The sequence below is a fragment of the Chiroxiphia lanceolata genome, chromosome 11 (assembly GCF_009829145.1).
Source record: "Chiroxiphia lanceolata isolate bChiLan1 chromosome 11, bChiLan1.pri, whole genome shotgun sequence".
Lineage (NCBI taxonomy): Eukaryota > Metazoa > Chordata > Aves > Passeriformes > Pipridae > Chiroxiphia > Chiroxiphia lanceolata.
Genome location: NC_045647.1, coordinates 15,711,300 through 15,733,051, shown reverse-complemented (window position 1 = coordinate 15,733,051; position 21,752 = coordinate 15,711,300). Strand labels below are relative to the sequence as shown.

At 39.0% G+C, this 21,752-nt stretch overlaps 1 protein-coding gene across 3 annotated transcripts in view; it reads right to left on the bottom strand.

The window, feature by feature from the left end:
* The window catches only part of NISCH (nischarin), a 29,231-nt gene that overhangs the window by 4,819 nt on the left and 2,660 nt on the right, over positions 1-21,752 (bottom strand). The window contains exons 2-16 of one of the 3 annotated variants that reach the window (XR_004359141.1): positions 18,291-18,374; positions 17,397-17,579; positions 14,081-14,129; positions 12,341-12,504; positions 10,754-10,849; positions 9,160-9,255; positions 8,694-8,846; positions 8,102-8,170; positions 7,473-7,658; positions 7,142-7,270; positions 6,582-6,695; positions 5,635-5,751; positions 2,926-3,047; positions 2,027-2,082; positions 216-1,532 (exon numbers count right to left, since the gene is read on the bottom strand). Coding sequence is in view for 1 of the 3 variants with exons in the window: in XM_032699457.1 (XP_032555348.1) it covers positions 216-1,532; positions 2,027-2,082; positions 2,926-3,047; positions 5,643-5,751; positions 6,582-6,695; positions 7,142-7,270; positions 7,473-7,658; positions 8,102-8,170; positions 8,694-8,846; positions 9,160-9,255; positions 10,754-10,849; positions 12,341-12,504; positions 14,081-14,129; positions 17,397-17,579; positions 18,291-18,374 (2,927 nt within the window). In the remaining 2 variants the exon portion in view is untranslated. The remainder of the gene's footprint in view (positions 1-215; positions 1,533-2,026; positions 2,083-2,925; positions 3,048-5,634; positions 5,752-6,581; positions 6,696-7,141; positions 7,271-7,472; positions 7,659-8,101; positions 8,171-8,693; positions 8,847-9,159; positions 9,256-10,753; positions 10,850-12,340; positions 12,505-14,080; positions 14,130-17,396; positions 17,580-18,290; positions 18,375-21,752) is intronic. The other 2 variants (XM_032699457.1, XR_004359142.1) reach the window with 2 other exon arrangements.

Sequence of the window (21,752 nt, the reverse complement as noted above, 5' to 3'; positions counted from 1 at the left end):
TAAGAAGTTACATTTTATGTTGCAAAACAAAAACAGAAACAAAAAAAGGTAAACAAGTACAGTGTAGAACAGCCATTCACACATACTTCAGACTAGCAGAATGCAGAAGCATTTCATCAATATTACAGTCCAAACCCAAACACAATGACAGCTGCAAACACACTGGTTAAGCCACACCAAGCACTGTGCAAGAGCCATTTTACAGGAATTATTACCTTGCTGACTGACTGTGCCTGTTTGCCTCCACAACGTGATTTCTTACAGCATCAGATTTGCTCGAAGCTTTGAAAATAATAATAGTCTTAACATCCTGCAAGAGTGTCCTTAAAAGACTGTAGATTCTTAGGAAGTGGAATTTCTCATGAGGTAGAACAAACACTGCTGTAACAAATCTGTATCCAACGAGCAACTCCAGCACGTGTCCATCCAAAAATGAACCCTTCTGCTGGATGGAACCATGAGCTGGATGCAACACTAGTGATGCTAATGGAATTCTGTTCAGCTTAAATACACTTCCCAACTCTTCTGTGCCTACCCATTTACCTGGCAGTAAACTGAAATCCACCTTTACTATGTACAAATGCTGTGGTGTTAGAAATATCCAGCATGGATGGATCACACGGGGACCCTGCTCAGAGGATTTATACACTGAAGAATAAAGTGCAGAACACAAAACATTTTTTGACCATTCTCTGCTATTGCCAGCTGACTCTGGTTGATGTAAGATTTCCTGAACATTGGTTTTATTCCCACCAACAAGGTATGCTGGGAAACAACCTTTTATTTCAACATCTTCTGCTGAAATGCAATTCAATTCCATAAGTTGACAGAGGAATTCTTGGAGGTTTGCTTTTCCACAGTACAGTGTGGAGCTTGGTAACACTGATGTGTAGTGTTGAGAGCAACAAGTGTGTAAACAGGAATAAAAGTCTTGAAGATTCTGGGAGTCTGAAACAACAAACAAGCAGTTGTTACTGTTTTTCAGCTTCAGAGCTAAACAGATTTCTGGCAGGAGAAAGCCAAATTCTGTTAGATCGGTGTATGGCAAACACAGCATTAATTTCAAGGCAGAAGGGATGTGCTGGTAGTTTCCTCTCAATTCCTGGTGAGGAATCTCAAACACAGCTAGCATATCATCAGTCAGAACCAAACAGGAAGCAAATTGTCTGAGTCCTTTATGAATGTGGATAGAAAAACTCCAGAGAATTTTGACTATGTCAACACACTCCACTGCTGTGCTGTCCGATGACTGAGGATCTGAAGCAGTGCTGAACTCAAAAGTCTGATCTCCTTCATGAAGTCCCATTTCAAAATAGCCATCTTCCTTGTCTGTGGTAGTGGAATTACCTATAGAGTTTCCTTTATTCTCTGTGAGGGAGGGGGGAGATTTCTGCACAGCCTGCACTATGGAGGCAGAAAGGTGCTGGATAAAGTCCTGGTTTGTGGCAGTGTAGGACATACAGTTAAAAGGCAGGATGACGGTGTCACAGGGGTCAGGCACCGCACAGGGTTCTTCCTCTGAACGCTCCAAGCTTCAAAAGAGAGAAGAAGCCTCAGTAAGTACAAACTTGAGCTTAAAAACAGTCATGGCTGCTGCAATTCATGGTGCTGTTTTCTCAGATCTTTGAGGTTTACTCTTGTTAACACAGTTAAATCAGTGTAATTTTGTAAAACATCTCTTTGTACTGCACACAGCCATTGATTTTAAAAGCTGGTAGTGTATAATTCCATAGAAAGTAAAAACTAAAATGGTTAAATCATCTTCTCTTTCCCACTCACCGTAAGCACATCCTTATTAGCTAAAGGACTATGCAGTACAGCTATTGCTGGTTTTGAAACTGCCAACTGCATTCCAGGGTTCAAAGATTAAAAACACCATAAAATTGATTTTGATTCCAAAATCCAGAGGCAGAATACAATGAAAGAGACTGTTTTGCCTTAAAGGCTGGGTTTAAGAAAACAGCACCCACTGTTATTACACAAAAGCTAACAAGGATTTAAACTAGAACTTATTTATCTAGCTTACCACATCTGATGACCACTTCCATACTCTTTGCATGAATCCAATACAGAGGCAGGTACCTAAGGAAAAGAAAATAATATCACAAAGCTGTCAACTCCTTAGACTTCAGCACACATGAAAAGCAAAGTTAATGCTGGCTCACACTTTTTAAAGCTGGCCAGCTTGCTGCAAAATCCTGTTGTACTCCTGGCCAGCTGAACAGCCATCCTTTCAGGATCCAGAAACACTGTTTGCTTTAGGTTGGGCATTCAATTAAGGCAGAAAAAGAATGACTTTTGCTGCTAACTTGAGAACAAATTCAATCTGTGACTCACAGACATTTCAGCACACTACAAATTTTTACTGATTTAGGGTAAAATGAGGCAAAAAGGTAAAGGAACTTGACAAAGATCAACTAAACTGGTAGCAAAGGAAAAGATATCCTCAAGTCTTGCTGTCTCATTCCTTGAAAGAGTGCTTCCAATACAACAAATGAAATTACAAAACAGAAGTTGTCAAACAGGAGGAGATTGGAGAAGACAAATTAAGGCCATTGCCTGATGACAGGGAGAAGGTTCTTCCACTCTACCAGTAAGAGAATCATCTTCCAAAAACTGGTATTGTAATAAGATGATAGAATTCTTATACTCAGTATATAAATGGCTATTAAATGATGTGATACCAATACTGGGTAAAAATCTCAAAGCCATGACATGTGGCAACAGTCCTCTGCAACTCTGGTAAACTTGGATTATGCTTTTAATTTATAAGCTGAACCAAAACTCCTTGACTCAAATTTGGGGCTGCCTCCTTTTCCACTAGTTCTGACAATAAAAAACATCCCTTTGCTATGGATTACTACAATAACCTAAGTTTAACACAAAAAACAAGTTTGCAAAAGCTGTTAAAAGTATCATAATTACCTGATTTTTACAACTGGAGTCTGGTATTTCAAAGCATCTCTGGGGAATTGTATGGTCTGTAGGAGTCAAACAACTGGATTGCAAAAAACTGCTGGCTAGGACTGTTTCTTCACAAATTATTTCTAGAACAAATATAAAGAACTCTTTAAATCACTGATGTAAAACCAAAATGAATGTCTAATAGTATCCTGCCAAACAAGTGGAATTAAATTTGTATAGTCAAGATCTAATCATAAATCATTAAAGCTAAAGGATAACTTCACACAATAGCCAGGACAAAAAAGCAGGCAGAATTTTAGTTTACTTACAGAAGTAACTTTAGGTGCACTGAAAGTTGCATTAAAGATTGCTAAAGCTCATTTTTCAAGCTAACAATCAATTTAAATCTCAACATCTGGTTTAAGAAATCTTCACATGATTCAGCTTTAACAGAATTAGTCTGTTGCTAGGCTGGCAAACACACAGCAGAGCCCTCTGTGTGAACTTTGTACATGCTCTCAAATTTCTGTAGCTTCAAGAGAACAAGTATAATATCTGTGTAAAACCTTCACACTCAGATCCTCCGGTCCCTCAAATGCCACTTGAGATATTATCTCACCTTATTTGGAACCTTTTTCAAGGATTCAAAGCTGAATTATCACTAAAAACTAATCCTGAGTGCATATAAGCCAACATCCTCAGGGACATTTGACTTTCTGCCTGTTTGACATTCACAGCATGGACCTGACACAACAGAGCAAATCAATTTTCAGTATTGCCACTGAGCCAGCCAGCTCCAGGATTTAAATATGCAAAGAAACAGCAAAGTTACAGTGTGGATATGTGTCTGGCTGGAGCATAAAAACTCCTTCTGGCTGGATGGTAAAGTTCAGCAGATCACATCAAACCATCTCATGGTCAGAGGAAACACAAGAGGTATTTATTATTTGAACAAAATACTGTGTTAGCAAGAAGGAAACGCAAATTGACAGGAAGAACAGAACATGACAAGCATTATTTTTGGTTTTCTGTTTCCTATATAAATATTTAATCTTTTTCCATAAGCCATTTGCCAGTGACATTGAATATGAATAATATGTTACGGAAACAGATGGTGTCTAGAAAATGCAGAGAAAACAATTCATAGAAACAGCATATCAGGAAATTAATTCCATTATTCATGATTTAACAGTGAAACTACTTGCCTAGCACATCTCCATTTTTTTAAATAGATTTCTCAAAATCAGTATTTTGAAAACAACCCTTGATAGTAGATACCTAGCAAATAATAATCAATTTTTATTGTTAAAACTGAGAAATAGCTTGCCACAGTCTGTTTTCCCACTATTTATAAGAGCCTTCCCCAAAATTCTACTGAAGGAAGCTTATGGGAAAGGACTACAGTAAATAAGCCTTAGATCTTAGACAGTCTCTCTATAAAACTCATAAGTTCTTCAGAAAGTTCTAGATTTTCTTTTCTCCAAAGACTCATTTGATCCTAAACATCTATTGTAATAGAAAAAGATAATTGATTAATAACTTAAGCAGTTCCAGTGGTTGCTGACGTGCATTTTTACAGCAGGTCCTGTATAAAACTGCAGGTTGTTGATTGAGACAGTCTGTCAAATGCTTAATACTTTAAAGCAAGCATTGACTTCATTTTGGAAAAACTGGTATTTTATCTGCACATCAAAAGTGATCTAAAAAGACTACAAAAGGAAAGTACATGAATAGCAATCAGTTCTGCATCGAGGTTTCAGTCCCTTAATCAAATGCTGTCAGAGCAATTCCATTTTTCTAGAGTGAACTAAGAAAGCTCTACTGATTCTGCAGAAGTCACAGCAATGGATCTTTTTCAGTGATCAAGCTTTTCAGGGATGTTTCTCTCCCTCATCCACCAATCCACTGATTTACTGGTAAGAGGAAGCTGTGCCACGCTGAATAATTGAGAATAAAATGCCTGCTCTTTTAAATGGTTACAAAGTCTTCTCTCACTGTGCATATCCTACTGCACTTTAGCTTTTCAATCAGACAAAAGCCAAACCCAAGAAGTATCTGTCTCTTAATGTTACAAATGAGCATTCGCATTAAGTCAGTCTTACAGGTTCCTGCAAAAAAGGAAAGTTAAGCCATTCTTCTAAATTCTGAATGCAACCACTCTGAGTTCCTAATGCAACAGGCATGTTTATTTGAAACACACAGTAAAAATACTTTCAGGTAAGGTCAGAGCACAACCGATGTGCTAAAATCACCACCTCAGCCAGAACATGAATCCCACAACTATCTTTTACTCGTCTCCTTTTTCTACTTTCCTTCTGGTGTGACAGAAATGCAGCTCTTCCAAAAAGCAATAATGGAGGACATGCTGCTTGAGCTCACATTTTGCAGACCAAGAAGCAATTTTAAAATATGTCTGTGTATGCCACGGTTTTACATTATGGCATGTATCCAAAACCAGAAAAGATATCTAGTTTCCTGCAGGTGAGTTCTCCAGGATAACACAAAAGAAGCCCTGTATCCAAAATTCCACTCCAGTTAATTAACACTACAGGGAACGACAGGTCAGTTCTGCTGAGTCACATACACACAACTTTCACTTTCAAAGCCAACACTACCAGGTCTTTCTGCTGGTCTTGATAAGCCCTATATCCATGCACATAATATTCATGTATATCAATGCAGCTTAGAAAAGCAGAACCAAGAGGCTCAGCCCAGCAGCACGATACATACATGATTACCTTGGCTGGAGCTGACAGGACGAGGCAGAGAGGGAGAGGAAGGACGAACAGTAAGAGAAGAACAGTTTGATTTGGAGCTGGCAGCAGTGAGCCTGGAGTCCTCACTGATCTAATAAAGAAAGTATGCAGCAATTAAAGAAAAAAACCTCAACACACAGGACACATCAGATCCTGAACTAAAATAAGTCTACCCAAGCTTTCTCAGTTTGAGCAAAAAGAAAATTAGTGCCAGCTTTTTTTTTATTTTTGGGGCGGGGTTGGTCACCTCCTCTAAGTTTCAATTTTCACACTAAGCAGAATTCCACTGAGAATTCATTTAGAAAAAAGTCATTCTGATCACTGACTAGTCACTGCATTGACAGAACTGGCAGTTTCACAAGCCAAAAGGACAAAAACAGGATTTCCACATTGTAGGGATAGAACCTGTTCTGTCCATAAATTTATTACCAAAACAGGACCAACCAACTACACAGCACACAGCCACACACCAGAGAAGGCAAGGAGAATTCAGATTTCTGATTCTCTCCCACTGTTAAATACCCACAAGAAGGAAGTTTGGGAAAGTCATTTCAGTACTCTACAACACAAGCAGTAAAATCACAGCTCTGCCATGCTTGTATGAGATGTAAAATATGGCTGTTAAGGTCAAATGTAAATTTATTGTGTACATGATTAAGTCATTTTATCTTTTCCTCCCACTTCCTCTCTCCCAAGCCAGCAAAAAAAGGAAGTTCAGATAACTACCAAAACTGCATTGAAAACTAAATAGGAAAAAGAGACAATCTTAAAAGTTCATAACACATTAAAGCACAAAAAGCATGAAAATTTCAATGCTAAGGAAAGTTTAGTGAATTCTGCTTACATCTAATTTATGCAAGTATTTTTGTAAGCTTCTTTTGTATACAGCACATTCCATTTCTCTCACAGCACCAAACTCACCTTTTTATCAGAATTGCTCAGTTTATATTTCACCTCCTTTGCTTTTTGTATCGCTTTCAGAACTTCCACTGTGTCTAGTTCTTTTTCTGTGGTAACAATGTTATCCAAACAAACCTAAAAAATAGTTAAAACATCTAAAAGTATTGAAAACAAGGCACCTCATTCCACTTGCTAATGGAATAATTAAAAATTACCTTTGCTTACTGCAAATTATGTGCATCTTTGTAACCATTACACAAAAACAGTTACCACATTAGACCTTGCTCCAACGTGATGAATCCAATGCAAACTCAGGAATGTTTGGTAAGCTTAACAACCTTCTAGCACAGCTGTGTTTCAATATTAACACACTGTTACCTGATGAAGGCAGGGTAAACTTTCATTTAGATCCAGGAGCACAGTTGAATAATATTAATATGGTTTAATTCTCTAAAGATCTTCTCCAACACACACTAAAAACTTACCAGTCTTTTAGAACATTTGCACTACTTTCCTTGCCAGGCTATAAAAAAGACTTTTCCAAACTGTAGTTTTTAAGGCAGAGCAGCACCCTGGCTCACCTCTGAGGCCCTGTCTCCAAACTGAGCAAGTACTTTGGTCCGGTAATCAGGGATGATGCTCAAAGGATTGCTGGATAACATCACCTTCTCTAAGCACGGGAGGTTTCCAATGTTCTTCACTTCATCAATCTGAAAGCATTGGAATAAAAGGGTGAATACAGACTGGTCAAATGAAAATGAGCACGCAGACTGAGCATTACTTGCACAGATCACATCCACACAATAACCAGCAAAAACTGCTACAGCCACTTCTATTTATTTGCAGTTTCACCCACAGCAAGAAATGGCTTGTGATCTAACACACAATTCCACACTGAAAGGCAACAGTTACCTGTTCTATTTTGTTGTTGCTTAGATCCAAGTTGACTAATGAGTACAGTTTGTTAAGACCACACAGCCTTTCCAGCTGATTTCCTGCTAAATTCAGAGTTTTGATGTTTCCCAGTTTTGTGTGAACACCTTCCAGAGATGTAAGTTTGTTGTAGGATAAGTCCAGGTGAACAAGGTTGTACAGATGCTACAACAGCACAGAAAATCCATGTCACACACCAATTAAAACTGAACAATTGCAAAGATGCTGTATTATGGCTTGCTCATCTTTTTGTGCAAATGTTCTCATGCTGGACACTACATAGCATGAAAAACACACACCATGAAACTGTACATTACACAGGTTCAAGCTTGTAGAAAGGAAACTTCCTCAGCTGCATTTTTACCAACCTGGCAGTGAATTAAATTAAGAACTAAATGTTGTATGTCAATATTGGCAAAGCAATTAAAACATCCAGAGCACATAAAAAATGCACCATTAAAAAAGTACTTGATGTTATGAAGAATAAGCAGTTTGGGCTTAAACTGTTCTCCCTGAAGATGAATAACAAAATTCTGAAGCATGAAAATCTGTGTTCTGAGGTCTCTGGCATTTGGGGGGGGTGAAATATCACTTTCAAAAGCATTTACCTGTAAATTTTCTACCAGAGACACCCCATTGTGACTCAAATCCAGGAACTCAATCTTTGGGATTAATTTCTAGAAGAGAAAAAATACATGTGTTAAAATGCACTTCAGCCTATATATCAGGCCATACTTCCTTCACTATCTGCTGACCAACAAGCAAAGGAAAGGTATTATCTAATATAGTCTCTCTTCTCAGCTTTTGGCATTTAAAAAACATTCTGTATGACCTAGTGCAACAAAGAGTTAAATCTTGTTTTTAAGAAAACCAGGTTACTCTGAGGGGCACGGTTAAGTTTTAACTTGAACAAATAAAATTCTAAGTGGCCTATAGCTTTTAATAGTAAAAGCATGTTTCAAAAAGTCAGTATGTGGAAATGTTGCTTACAGAGCACAAAATGACAAACGTTTCTCCTTTAGCAAAAGAAATACCAAAGTTCCTTTAGAACAAATCTCCTCAGCATTAAGCTAACCAAGATAAAGTGCAACTGAAAATCTTGCAGAAAAAAAGATACAGAGAGCAAATGCAAAATTCCTGCTGTGTATAATGTGCCACAGATCAGTCATACTCTTTCCACAAAGAAAAATTATTTCTTACCACTGAATCATCAATTTCAGAGATGCTATTGTGACTCATATCCAAAGTTGTTAAAGTTCTCCAGGTTGGGATAATCGCTGTCACTGGACAACTTGAAGTTGCATCCTCTGGTTCCCAATGATCAAACTCAGAGGCCTCAGGCACCAGGATTTCCTGTTTAAGACAAGCACACCAATACAAGGCTCACATCTTCAGTGAAAGCTCATGGTTTTGGAAACAATCCCAACAACCTTATGTAAGTAAGCATCAAAAATGTCCCTGTGAAGGGACACATCCAAACACCTCCTTCACTTAAATTCGAGGTTCTGTAAGGTTAGCAAACCCTGACAGTTCCATGGTTTTAAGAACAGGACCTGCAAGAGGCAGTAAAGAAAACTACACGGACTGCAAATGGATATTTCCACATTGTGCATGTTGGCTTTTCGTGGGTTTTGAACACTCACCAGGAGTGGGAACTCACTCTTACCTTCATTGATGTTGCTGAAAATCGAACACTCAGTGTGGCCAGAGCATGTTTGGATGAAGTCAGTCCTTTGATAAGCTTTCCCCCACAATGACTGATCTATTTAAAAAAAAAAAAAAAATCACATTACAGAGTCAGAAAAACTGGAACAGACAAATGACACATGAAAGAGGTAGTTAAAAGCTTCAATAGTCAGTTCTCCAGCAATTTGGAAAGCAATCACAGCACTCCCTTAAAATCTCCTGAGATTATCAGGTCAGAAATACATTTGGCAAAGCTAAAGCAAGAAATTAGAGACATAACTACAGAAAACTTAAATTCAAACATATATTTGAACAAAGCTTCTCCATTGACTTTCTACCTGTTCCATATATTCTTCAAAGTGAAACTACCCAGGCAGTTTAATGGGTCACAGCATTTTACTTTTTATCATAAAGAAAAAAAACACTTAAGAAGTGAGGACACTAACCTAAGCATTTAACACACTAGTGAGCTAATTACACAGACTAAATTTAAGATTACAAACTTTTTTTCTGTAGCTCATTTTGAAACAGTGTTGTTGAAAATCTGCTACAGCCTCTGTCCAGCAGACAGGTCCTTCTCTGCCCTCAGTCACACACCTTGTGCAACCATGAGGGTTGGCACACTGAACTCACAGAGCTCCTGCCATTCATGGTAAAATTCTTTCAGGATTACCACCATTCATTTCTGGACAGAGTTTACTATAGGATGAAAATGTCAGTCTAGTGCCAGTCAATCCAAAGCTTTTCATGGATGTACAATTTCAAAAGTCTTCAAGATCTAAACCCATTTTCCCCCACACTCATGCTCACAGGAAAGGGGAAATACCCTCTCTGCCTTGTTAGACTATCCCACTCTACAGCCCACTGTAGTTTCTTTTCCACATTAAAATGTCAATAATCACTGACTTCATAAATCCACTTAAGTTCTTAACCAACTCAGTCTCCTATCAATGAGACAAAAGAATTCATGTACTAGAAAAGGTGCAGCATCCACCAAAAGCGGACAGAATATAGACTGCATGACAAATTCTCTCTCTGGAAAGACCTGAAGTACTGGAAAGACTTGAAGTGCTCAAAGTATTTCTTAAATTACTCATTGAACAACTACCAGAAACCCTGATGTTCACACTGAAAGCAGAGCAATGAAAAGGTTCTGCAAATTGTCAAGCAAGCAGCACTACACCCAAAAGTGCACTTTCACAGGCAAATTTCATGTCAGGACATTTTCACAAATGAAAAGTACTTTGTAATAAACCTTGTAACATAATTTTGTTATAACCCACTGGTTAAATCTTCAAGGTAATGGAAAGCCAATTGGGTTTAGGTTTTGCATATATACGGGAAATCACTTTTTCTGAAAACACACAGAGTACAAGCTATTATTCTAAACATTTAAATTTGACATCCTTATTGCAAAAAAACATTGTTTCACAAATGAAACAGTCCTTCTAAACTATGCACTTCCCAATTCTAGCAGCAAAACAAAGCACAGAGTGACGAATTGTGAGATATATGGAGCAGACCTGGCATTTACAGAGCCTCTGTGAAATTATGAGCAGTATCTGAAGTCATACCTCTATTTGATAAAGCGATTTGAAAATAGACAGATCAAAAGGCAAGAGATGCTCCTGAATGTTACTGGTCCCAAAAGGTCCCCCTGTTCCAGTGACCTGCCATTTAAGACATTTAAGAACAGAGTTAGTGCACATAATCCAACTTGTCCCCATTTCAGTCTCACACAGGCAACAGCACAAATACAGCAGCTTGGAAAGACAGTCAAAGTTCCAAGCAATTTTTCAAGTATGGAATGACTCATGACACTTGCAAATTAACTCTTCAGGAAAAAAAGACATTAGCTGCTCCAGTTAAATGCACTGAACTTGAAGTGCCACCTTGTGATTGCAGTCTGTAGCACATGGGGCACACAAAAAACAATTCCATAAAAGCAAGGCTGACCAAGGCTTCATTCTCAGCTGACAAACCCAGAGCTGCATTCACTGAAAACAACTTCTTGAAACACGTGAACCCTCCAAGTCAGCACTGCCTTCAATTCCACTACAAGGGATGAAGATCAAGGCACTGACAAGATGGGTTTGAAGAAAACATTAGACACATCAATAAAAATGCATCTGATATTTCCATAAGTTCATTGGATTCTGACATCAGAGCATGTCAGCAGCCTAAGAAACAGGTGGTTTCATTTATGTTTGGTGTGAATATAATTTTGGGAGAAAACTCTAAGGTTTTTCTCTAATCTTGTGTATCTTACAAGCTCTGAATGTGCCCACTCACAAGCATTCAGAAGGGCTAGGAATTCTCCAGATGGAGATTTTTCTAAACAATAAGCTCTTCTCCAGCCAGAAAACCCTCCCTTCAGATGATTCCATACAGAGGATGGCAAAGGCAACTGAAATGCCACAGGAACACCAGTATGGTTGTGGTTTTGCCTTCACAACTTCCCAAGTGCTCCAGAGAAGCTTCTCCTGATCCACCACTTGGTTTCAGCTTTGAACACACCACACACTTAAAAAGCAGCTCTTCATGTAATAAAATGGTTAAAAAGAGTTTGAGTCATAGCAAGTAGCGTTTAAAAAAAAAAAAATTAGGGAAAGTCTTTTCAGTTCACTTATTTGGGAAAAAAAAAAAAATCAGATTGGCTCCAGACAAAAATCTGTTCTGAGGCCATTTTACATTTAAGTTGAAATGGTACTTTAGCTAGAAACTCAGGGCCATCTCATCTATGAAACTGAGGCTTTTTTTAGTGTTTTGTTTTTAACTTTCAGATGCAGTTAAAGTGAGAAAGGGGACGACATATAAATACACATATGCATGTGTATACATATACACTGGCCTGCCCATGGTGTCTGCAAAGAAAGAAAGGTTGAAGAGAGTAATATTTATCTCTCTGCCCATCCCAAACCGCACCCAGATTCTGTGGCTGCCTCTACACAGAGAGCACTGCTGAAAGGAACCACATCACACAGCAAATTCCTTGGTTAGGGAGAAACATCTGTATTGAAGCACAAGCACCTAACACTGACCTCTAAATGCTTGTAGGTGTTTACCAGTACAGTTCTCATCCATTCACATCAAAATTATGCTAAGCATCATGTTAGTCTGGTAGAAACAACATCTGCAGTACCTGTGCAAGCACAGCTCACCTTCAGATACTTGAGTCTACAAGTGAAATCCAGAATATGCCCCAGGTCTGTTTTGGCATCTCCATTAGCACAGGTGGGTTTGCCCTGCAGCAGCTGCTGTGTGACAGCGTACAACTGCAGGGGTCTGATGGTGAAGACTTCTCCTGCCATCAACAGCTGCTCTCCTGAAAAACAGGAGGATGGGATCAAACACAAGGCTGCAATGATCACCAAGGAATAAAGGGCACATGGAGATTAAATGTTTGTCATTTATACTCCAAGCTCGAAACTGAGGTACCAAAATAATGTCATTTTCTGTCAGTTTAAACTAGCACAGCTGAATTAAGGGGTTTGTTTTTCATAACACCAGAATAATCCAGGTGTTCAAATAGGTACAAGCCTGAAGCTTCTAATGCAACTAGGAGCAATTTCCATCAATCTTAACAGGACTGGAATCAAAGTTCATTTACATAATTTAAGAGTTATTAAACTTTTTCTGAGATACCTCTAAGTTTATAGCACTTAGGACTTTTTCTATCCAGGAATCACAGCATCTGCCAACTAAAATACAGACCTTGGATCTTCTGCTATGCTGCCTAAATGCAGACTTGTAGTAAATATGTTTTTTGCAGAGTGTGAGGACTTTCAAAGCAAACTCTCAGAACAGAAAATGCCTTATGTAATAATAATTTTACAATCTCATTTAATTCTAGGAACAGCAGAATGCAGCATCCAAGAGCCTTTCTGAAGGCACCACAAGAATAAATGTTCATTATGACAGTTGGAACACACACCAGTTTGACTTCACGGACAAGAAAGCATCAGCTTTCATAGTAAGCAGAGTTCTCAGAAATGCTCTGAGGAGTAAAATTCCCTTCAGCTTCAGTGGGAGCAAGACCAAGAGCCCAGCTGTACATTACTGGAAGGCTACACTAACACAAAGCAGTCATACATCAATGATTCTCCTATCAGCGAGACTGCAGGCACTACAAAGTCAGGAAAGATTTCTTCAGGAGCTTCCTTAAAATGTTCCAAATTTGCTGAACGGACCCTCTGAGATGGCTTCACCTAAAGTTTATTTTGTGCCAGAACAATCTGAAATGCCATGCTGAAACATGCTTCACCCTATGGCCTCAGCCAATTGGAATTATACTGTAGCATCTTGCATGTCCTTCAAAACAAAAATAGCACAGGTTAATCATTTCACATGCCTCCTGCTGTTAATGGAGCAGCTGGAGCTGTTGCAGTTTTACAGTAAGAGCATTTCGCTTTCATCTGCCAGCCTCAGAAAAGCACATCCTTTAATTAACTGACCAGAAGGTCTCCCATTTCCTGAATTCTGGAAGAATAATATTTAGATACATAAAGTGATCTCTTGCATTTAATACACGCTATACCAGGACTCATTGACACAAGCCAAACTTCCTTACAGGTTACACTAAAACATACTGAATCAGAAAGCTTAGCAAAAGCTTCTGATCACCAGTACCACATCCTGTCCCTTGAGGACACAGACTAGTAGGCCCTTTTCAAAACCCAAATTCACCAATTTCTTTCCTTTCCAAAAGTAGCTGCAAGACTGCTAGAGCTCCTCACAAAATGCAGCTTGAATTAGGATGCAAACAACAAGAAAAAGGTGAAGAGAAAGAACAGAAAGAAAGTATAACAGTCTGATATGGAAGATCACTGTAAAATATCAGGTAAGTGAATACATGCACACAGAGGAAAACATTCCTGGTTAAATACTTGCAAGTTCTTTACCTTTATGGAAGAGCTCCTCAGCCAATGCAGCAGTGATCCCATTGATCTCCTGCAAAGAATAAATCATTGTAATGAAATTATTTACATACTTATAGTGCCGATTTTTCAATGTGTACCTTTGCTGAAGTCTCCTTTATTTTTTCTTTGCTGCAGTACAGGACTTTGATTTTTAAGCTGATATCAGATGTGACTGTGTCTTACAGATTTCTTTGTAGCTTGAAGATGCTTAATAAAAAGTACTTGAAATTATTTTATTTCATATGGTTTTTATTTCCAAGATGAAACATGTTGAACTACATTTCAATAATCACATCCTGTATATATTAGAAATGGGCAGCAGCAACTAGAGAAAGTGTTACTAGACATCATCAGCCCAACTTGAAAGCTCTGTTTTGAAGAAAATCTTACAAGTTTAGCATTCTTCAAGTTTTAATATTAAAGACTACCCTAATGCATCAAGCACTCAACATTTCCTCAGAATATCACTCATACAAAGAAAACTTCAGATTTACAGGCCTACAGGGAAGGAGAGATATATAAAAAGTAATTAGCCTTCTGGACTTCAACTCTACTGTGCTTGCTGCAGAGTAATTCAAAACCCCCTTTTTCCCATCCTCCATTTTCAGCCTCCTGGGCTCACTCGGGTGCTCAACCTCCATTGCCAGGTGCACAAAGATCAGCAAAAGTATTTCCCACCTGGGCACACCTCTCTCCACAAAAAGCAACTGCTCTATGCAAGTCCAGAAATAGTTCTGAGCACTTCCAACAGTTTCCTCTCAAAGGCCCCCAGAAAGAGCAAAATAAAACTCTCTGTGAGAGTGAAGTTTTCCCTAGACACACACATCTCCTTTGAAGGTAGCTGCAAAGGATAAACAGATATTATGGATCAACACAAAATGAATATTTCATGAGTTTACTTTGCTGACAAATACCTCATGATTCATAACAAGGGAATACATCCACAGGACATCTGCAGCAGACAGCTCAGCTCATTTGATGAGGCAAGAATTTTAGAACAGCACATTCTTAGTGTAACTGAAACCCCACTCACTGAGAATGAACAAAGCCTCCTCACCACAGTTTTGAGAACAACAAGCTCAAAACTGTATTCCAAACAAAATTAAATAATTCTGGTTGTCATTTGAATAAGCCAATTACACTCCTCTGGCAAGCACAGACTTAATTGAAAACTATACTCTGTATCCCTTTTGTCATCTGGGACAGAGTTGAAATTTTTTCTACATTCATTATTGGAACAAGATTATGACTGGGACTGTTCAGTGACTAGCAGGCAAAAAAAAAAAAAAAAGGAACTATTCCTGTCAGATCTACAAGAGACTTCTGTCTTGGCTCTAACTACTCCTATGCATCACACCCACAGAAGTCCATTGTTTGCAGGTGTCTCTGAACAGCAGTTTGTGGGTGTTCAATGCTTTTCTTGCAAAACCTTTTATCTGCAAGTTAACAATTGAAATCTGCTCAGATGACAAAGTACAGGACAGTGCAACAAAACAAGCATCCCCATATCACTGAGACATCCTTCTCAATGTCAAAGTAACAGAGTTCTAGATTGCTGTCACATGCAACTGTTTCTCTTTACTAAGCTGCACCTGTTACAAATAAAGGCTTCAAAGTGGTTTTAATGTATTTATGATATTTCCACTCGATTTAGTTCCATTAACCTGGGAAATAAAATTAAGTAATCCCTATTGGTAATACAAAAAAGAATAGGTAAAAAATATTGCAGCCTTCCTACACCAACTATGGAGGCAGTATCAGGGATTATGATGGTCCCAGTATGTACATGAGTTGTCTGGTAACAAAAATATTTTAAAAGATCAAAGTTCCACAGAAAGGTCATTTTCCAGTAGAATTGCTCTGGTAAATATTTAGCTTTTTTGCTGAATAACCAACACGTTTTTGTAAATATTTAAAAGTATCCTAAAGTTCCAAAGAAAAAACTGAGTTTACAACTAAGTAAGAATCCCCCTAGAGCAGAGAAATGCAGGTTAAGCAACGACTTCACTCTTAATACAAAAGTGCAGTACAGAAACAGAGAAGCATTCATATCCAAATACTGCTAGTTCTCTGGAAAATTAAAAAAAAAAAAAAGAACATTACAACAAGAGGAAGAAAATAGTCTTCCCAAAAAACAAGAGTAGGTAGGAGGAACTTCTGCCTGCATAAAACCGTTGCTAAAGTTACAATACTAAAACATTAATGAAACAGGCATCATTTACAGGACAGAGCAGCCACAGAACAGAAAAATTATGCAATTTACTGGTGATCAGGAATTTTTGCTCCATCTGAACAGAATTGTCTCTACATTGTCACACATTTCTAATACGTTTAAAACCTCTAATCCATTTCAGTGCTTAATAGTGACAAACCAGTGTTTCTCTCTCAAATCTGCAGGGCAGCAGCAACACCATGGGGTAAACCTACTATTTTTATCTAAGTCAAACTCTGAAGTCTCACCAGGATAATAATGTTCATGTAACATGACTAAAATAGGTTTTACTTTCTTACTAAAACTTAATTAACACACCTAATGGACCACTTGTGACTCATTTCTGAAGTCTTCCTGTGAAACCAGAAAGGGCCTTCTCAGCACATCCCACCCCAAAGCAATTACTGCTCCTTCCTTCCATTTAGTTCTCCAGTGCATTATCCTCTTTATGAAGTTCATTCTCCCTCCTTACAATATGATGCCATATTGAAAAAAAAAAAAAAAAAGCCTAATTATACACAAGAGATGAACAAACAAATTGCAGCCTGAACATGAAATCAAGTAATTGCTTCTTGCTTCAAGCATCGTTTACGGTAACATCCTGTCTGCTGGCTGGAGCTATTTCTCCAAAGGCCACTCCATCAGTGTGTTTTCCATGGAGAAGCACCATTTGTCTTCATCTGGGCTACTGGAAACTGTTTATGTGTGAACCACAGCTCTAACCATTAGCCACTAAGTAGGGGGGGTGTGGATCAATTATGCAATGCTCACTTGAGAGCCAGCACTATTGACTTCAGACTGACAACCAATTCAGCTCCACATTTATTCATAGCTTCCAACTGTCCTGCCAGCATTTATTTTCTCCACTTAGGAGTCCCTGCCCACACCACTTCCCAGCAAAGTACCTACTGCAATAAAAAGTGGTGTCAAAAATCTTTAAAAATGTGCTTTGTTTGTTACATTGTGCAAAATGTTGAAAAAGTACTGTTTCAGCTAATTCAGGAAGATTCCACACAATTCTCGCCAAGTCAGAGAACTAGGGAAAGACACTGAGGCCTCTATTCAGACACTAAAAACATAACTTACATATAAATGAAAGTGTAGGAAGTGTGACAAGACTTTCGGAGCAGTAACAGGGAATTTGAGCAGCAGGGTTTGCAGGTAGACCTCTAATTCCTTTTGTCTTTTCTCCACCAGGCTTTTGGAATTTTTTCCAATGATCTTCTTTGGAGGTAACAGATTTTTATCTATTTTCTTTTCTGAAACAAGCTGAAAGACAAAGACCAGAGTTACTACCTGAATCACCATCTGAACTTGCACAAAAGATGCAACTGAAGAGCATGTTGCCTGATATCCCTGCTAAGATCCAAAAGTAAAATTACTTCAGTAAATTTAGCTACTGGCTTCAAAGCGTTCGGTATTTTCAGAAAGAACATTTTGTCATAGAATGATAAAGAAGTTTAATAACAGTCTCTTCTGACAGAATCACTCACAGTACCACAGAGCAGACTGTAACCAACGTGATAAAGCAACAGAATAACCGGAGCATTTCTGAGAGAGCAGCACAGTCATGAATAAATTGGACTTTCCCTCATTTTCACTTGTTTGTTATCAGCACTGGTTAATATCTGCCCATGTTACTTTAAGGATACTTTTTTCATCCATCCCATCCAGAAGAGACTTTGTTCCAATCCAGCTGGTTATAAACATGATTCTTAGCTAAAGAAGTTCAATGAACTGCCCTCTCTGACACAAACTTCCATCCAAGGCTAACATTGGCCAGGCCAAGCTCCTCCAGTTCAAGAGGGGAATGTAACAGGGGCAAGTAATTGTTCACACAAAAAGGATTTAGTCTGCAGTTTAGGTGGTATCTGGCAGATATTCTTGCTCTTTATTGAGGAAAGAAATTGCATAAACTAGAACTACATGAACTGTCCAATGCTTTGTAAGAGACCAAGGCCACTGTTTTAATCCTCTTACCTTTTCATGCAGGTCATGGAAATCACTGTAACGATGTTTGACTGTCCACTGATGATTGCCAACACTGACCTGAATAATGTACACCTGAAAGGGAGAAATTCAAGTGTTAATAACCAAGGCCTCCAAGCTACTTCTTTTTCTGAAGGTTTCTGCTGACTGAAGTTGGTATTCATAGCTATCCACAAGCCTGAGGCAGCAGCATCCCTTCTTCCATCTACCACGTTCCACAAGGGGCAAAGGATCTTGCTAAGTTCCTGCTGTCCCTTCAGTTAATCAGAAATCTGGAGCTTAACCCTTGAGAAATGCAGACAAATCCTCTCGTTGGGTGGATGATATTTTACTCTTTTTAGGTTAAAGCACACAAGACAGCTTCCTGAGAGTTAGAACCGTGCCCAAAGAATCACTACAATTATCTAAAGCAACCCCACATTCCCTTGCCTGAAACTAAGTATTTTTAGCCATGCATGTACCAAACAAGGATTTTCACTGTAGGTGACTTTCTGGACTGAATAGCACTGGTTCTGCAGAGAACTCAGTCTGCCTTTGGATATGCCAGAAACAAGACATCCCAAAGAAATTTTAAAGATACAAAATGAAACACAAATTAGAAAACAAACAAGGCTCTGCAAAACCAGTTCTACAGCTACTTGAAAACAACAAATTAAATAAACTGTATTATCCAATCCAACTATACTCCTTAGGGAAGACACTAACTCATAATCAAATCCTGAAAGCATTTAATACAGTTGAGAACTTGCTTACTACCACAGATCACACAGAGTTGACTCATAGCTGCTCTGAGAATGATGCACATCCAGTTGCTAAACCCACTTGAGAAAACAAAAAGCATCAAGACTTTTGATCTGTTACGTAAAAGCCCAGTTTTCACATACTGTTAGTGCAGACCAGCACGTTGTCAAACATTACACAGAATACCAGTTGCATTTCAAAAGATGAGCTACAGCTCATGCCAGTTTTAATTTTGTGAGCATCTGACACTGCCTCGCTGAACAAAACCCAAGTCCTAAAGAGACCTGACTCAAGATGTCTGACCAGTGTCCGCAGCAAGGGACACGTCAGTGCTGGAAGGAGCCTGCACACACAGATGAGGTTGCACACACAGATGAGTGCCCACACAGAATCACAGCCTCAATTAAGGCCTGTGCCTGCTTTCCCATCACGTTGTTTTGGAAAACAGCAGATCAGGATTAATCACTGTGCTGGTGACAAACTAGAACAGGAATAACCCGAGTGCTCCAAAGCACCTCACAAGCCCGAGGAAAGCAAGGAGAGACTTAAAGAAACCGAAGTTACAAGTAAAGGAGCACTACATTTAAAAGCCATAATAAAAAGGCCAGTTCTTTTGAAAAGCTAAACTATGGGAGATCAAGCGGCAAATCTAAATGCACATTAAGTACACACAGCGTAAAACCTCAGATTAGACACACTGGAAACACAGTAACTCCACAACTGATACCTCAGGAGATGAGGAAGGAATGCCCCTCTTTGTACAGAACACAGTCTGGGTAAATATATAATAAAGGTTTCATATCCTTTTGCTGAAATGGTAAGCACTGAGCACTTCTAGACACACAGCCCTTGGCCAAATGGATAGAGTGGTCAGGAAACTACCTGTTAGAGGCAGTGTTTACATGGACTGATACAATTCCTCAAATTAAGTCTGTAAAAGCTGTAGCATTCCCCATTAAGAAGGCAGCCAGAGCAGGCAGTACACATTCACCCCTCAAACAGCATCAGTATGCAGAAAGACAGCAACTCATCTCACATCAATCCACAAGCTGCCATTACCTTGAAGAACAATATAAATGTTTATGTGCTCCAAAGACTTCTGCCAGTACAAGAAGAAATAATTTTAAAGAAAAAAATCCCCTTAGATATCTCACTTTTTGAGGACCTTAAGTTCATCTTCAACGAATTTTGAGTGCACTAATATGATGAGGCTGACAGTTGATGCTGAGGTTCTCCAAGGGCTGCTTACCTGTCACTCCAAGTGCTAAAGGCATTCAGGGAGAGATGATGAAATTCTCACACTGCACTGTCTTCCAGACAGAAATGCACCATGTGAAATCTCCACCCAGATTTATGCCACAAACTGCATTTCTGTTGAGCTCTGTCCTAGTTAGAACAGCTGGGACCAGTTCATCATTGTATGGGTGCAACCCAAAACTGTGTATTTTATAGCCTTCCATGCCATTGCCCAGAAACTGTTATCAATGAACCATTTACACCATCTGCCCATAGAGCCTGACTCCTCAGGCTATAAACTGGGTGTTCAGAGGCCTGCGAGATAGGAGGGTGCTCTTGTCCTCACACCCATTGAGGAACCCCCTGCCCTGAGGGAGTTATTGGGCATTCCTGCCTGAACTGGAGGATATATATGGAGTCTTGGGACTTTTTTAACCACTCGTGGGATCCAGAGGAAGACTGCAGATCACCACCCTTGACCAGACTGCACCAGCACTCTCACCAACAGGTTTTCCCCTCTCCCTTTACTTTGGACTCGGAGGGCCCAAAGAACACCACTCTTCACGCCTCAGGGTGCTGGGTTATACATTTGGGTTCTGTGGGTTAAAACCAATTGTTTGTCTGTATAATCGTACTCATTGTATTATTTTATTAAATCGTTATTCTGACTTATAATCTCTCTTTTGAGTTGAGTTCATTTCCCCTGAAATGGTTTACCTTTAAACCAGCACAAGCTCAAACGCAAAAGGGTTTATATTCACAAGTTTTCCTCTTCCCTCATCTCTACCAAACTTTTCTGCATAATAAATTTTGTACATCTTTCCGTTGGTTTTGATAAGTTCTACTTTGTAAAGTGTTCAGTGTCTTTGCAGTGCTGTATATTTTCTTTATTTTCTAACCAGCCACTACAAACCTTTTGCAGTTAAGAGCCCACACCACCAAACAGCATCCCTTCATCTCCCTAAATATTTCAGGGTGAAATATGTACTAAACATTTTTAAGGCAGCTGTTAAATGAACAGCAGTGATTCTCAACTGCTTTTTGTTTACTTCCTGACAGAGTACAAAAACCTGTCCAACTTCACTTTACATGGAAAACTTGCATTTCTACAGTATTCTTCATCCAACTTAATATACTTCAGTACAGTAAAAAAACCGAAACAAATAAAAACCCCACACTTCAATGACAGGGCTGTCTACAGGAAGCCTGGGACACAGGTGTCACTGCAGTCAGTAGGTCCCAAATTCCAGACCAGTGATGCAACCACATCTCCTCCTCCCTGTCTCAAGCAGTCAGTTTACACCCATTCAAGGAAGCCACAGTGTTTTCTTTAAATATCAAGGCTAGTATTTATATTAAAAACAGCTGCAAAAGACAGGAAAAGCAGGAAGGCAATTTTAGGCCAAACAAATGCATAGCAGGAAACAAACCAAGCACTGACAGCCTTGAGGCTTTCTCTAGCAGCCAGTCTTCAGT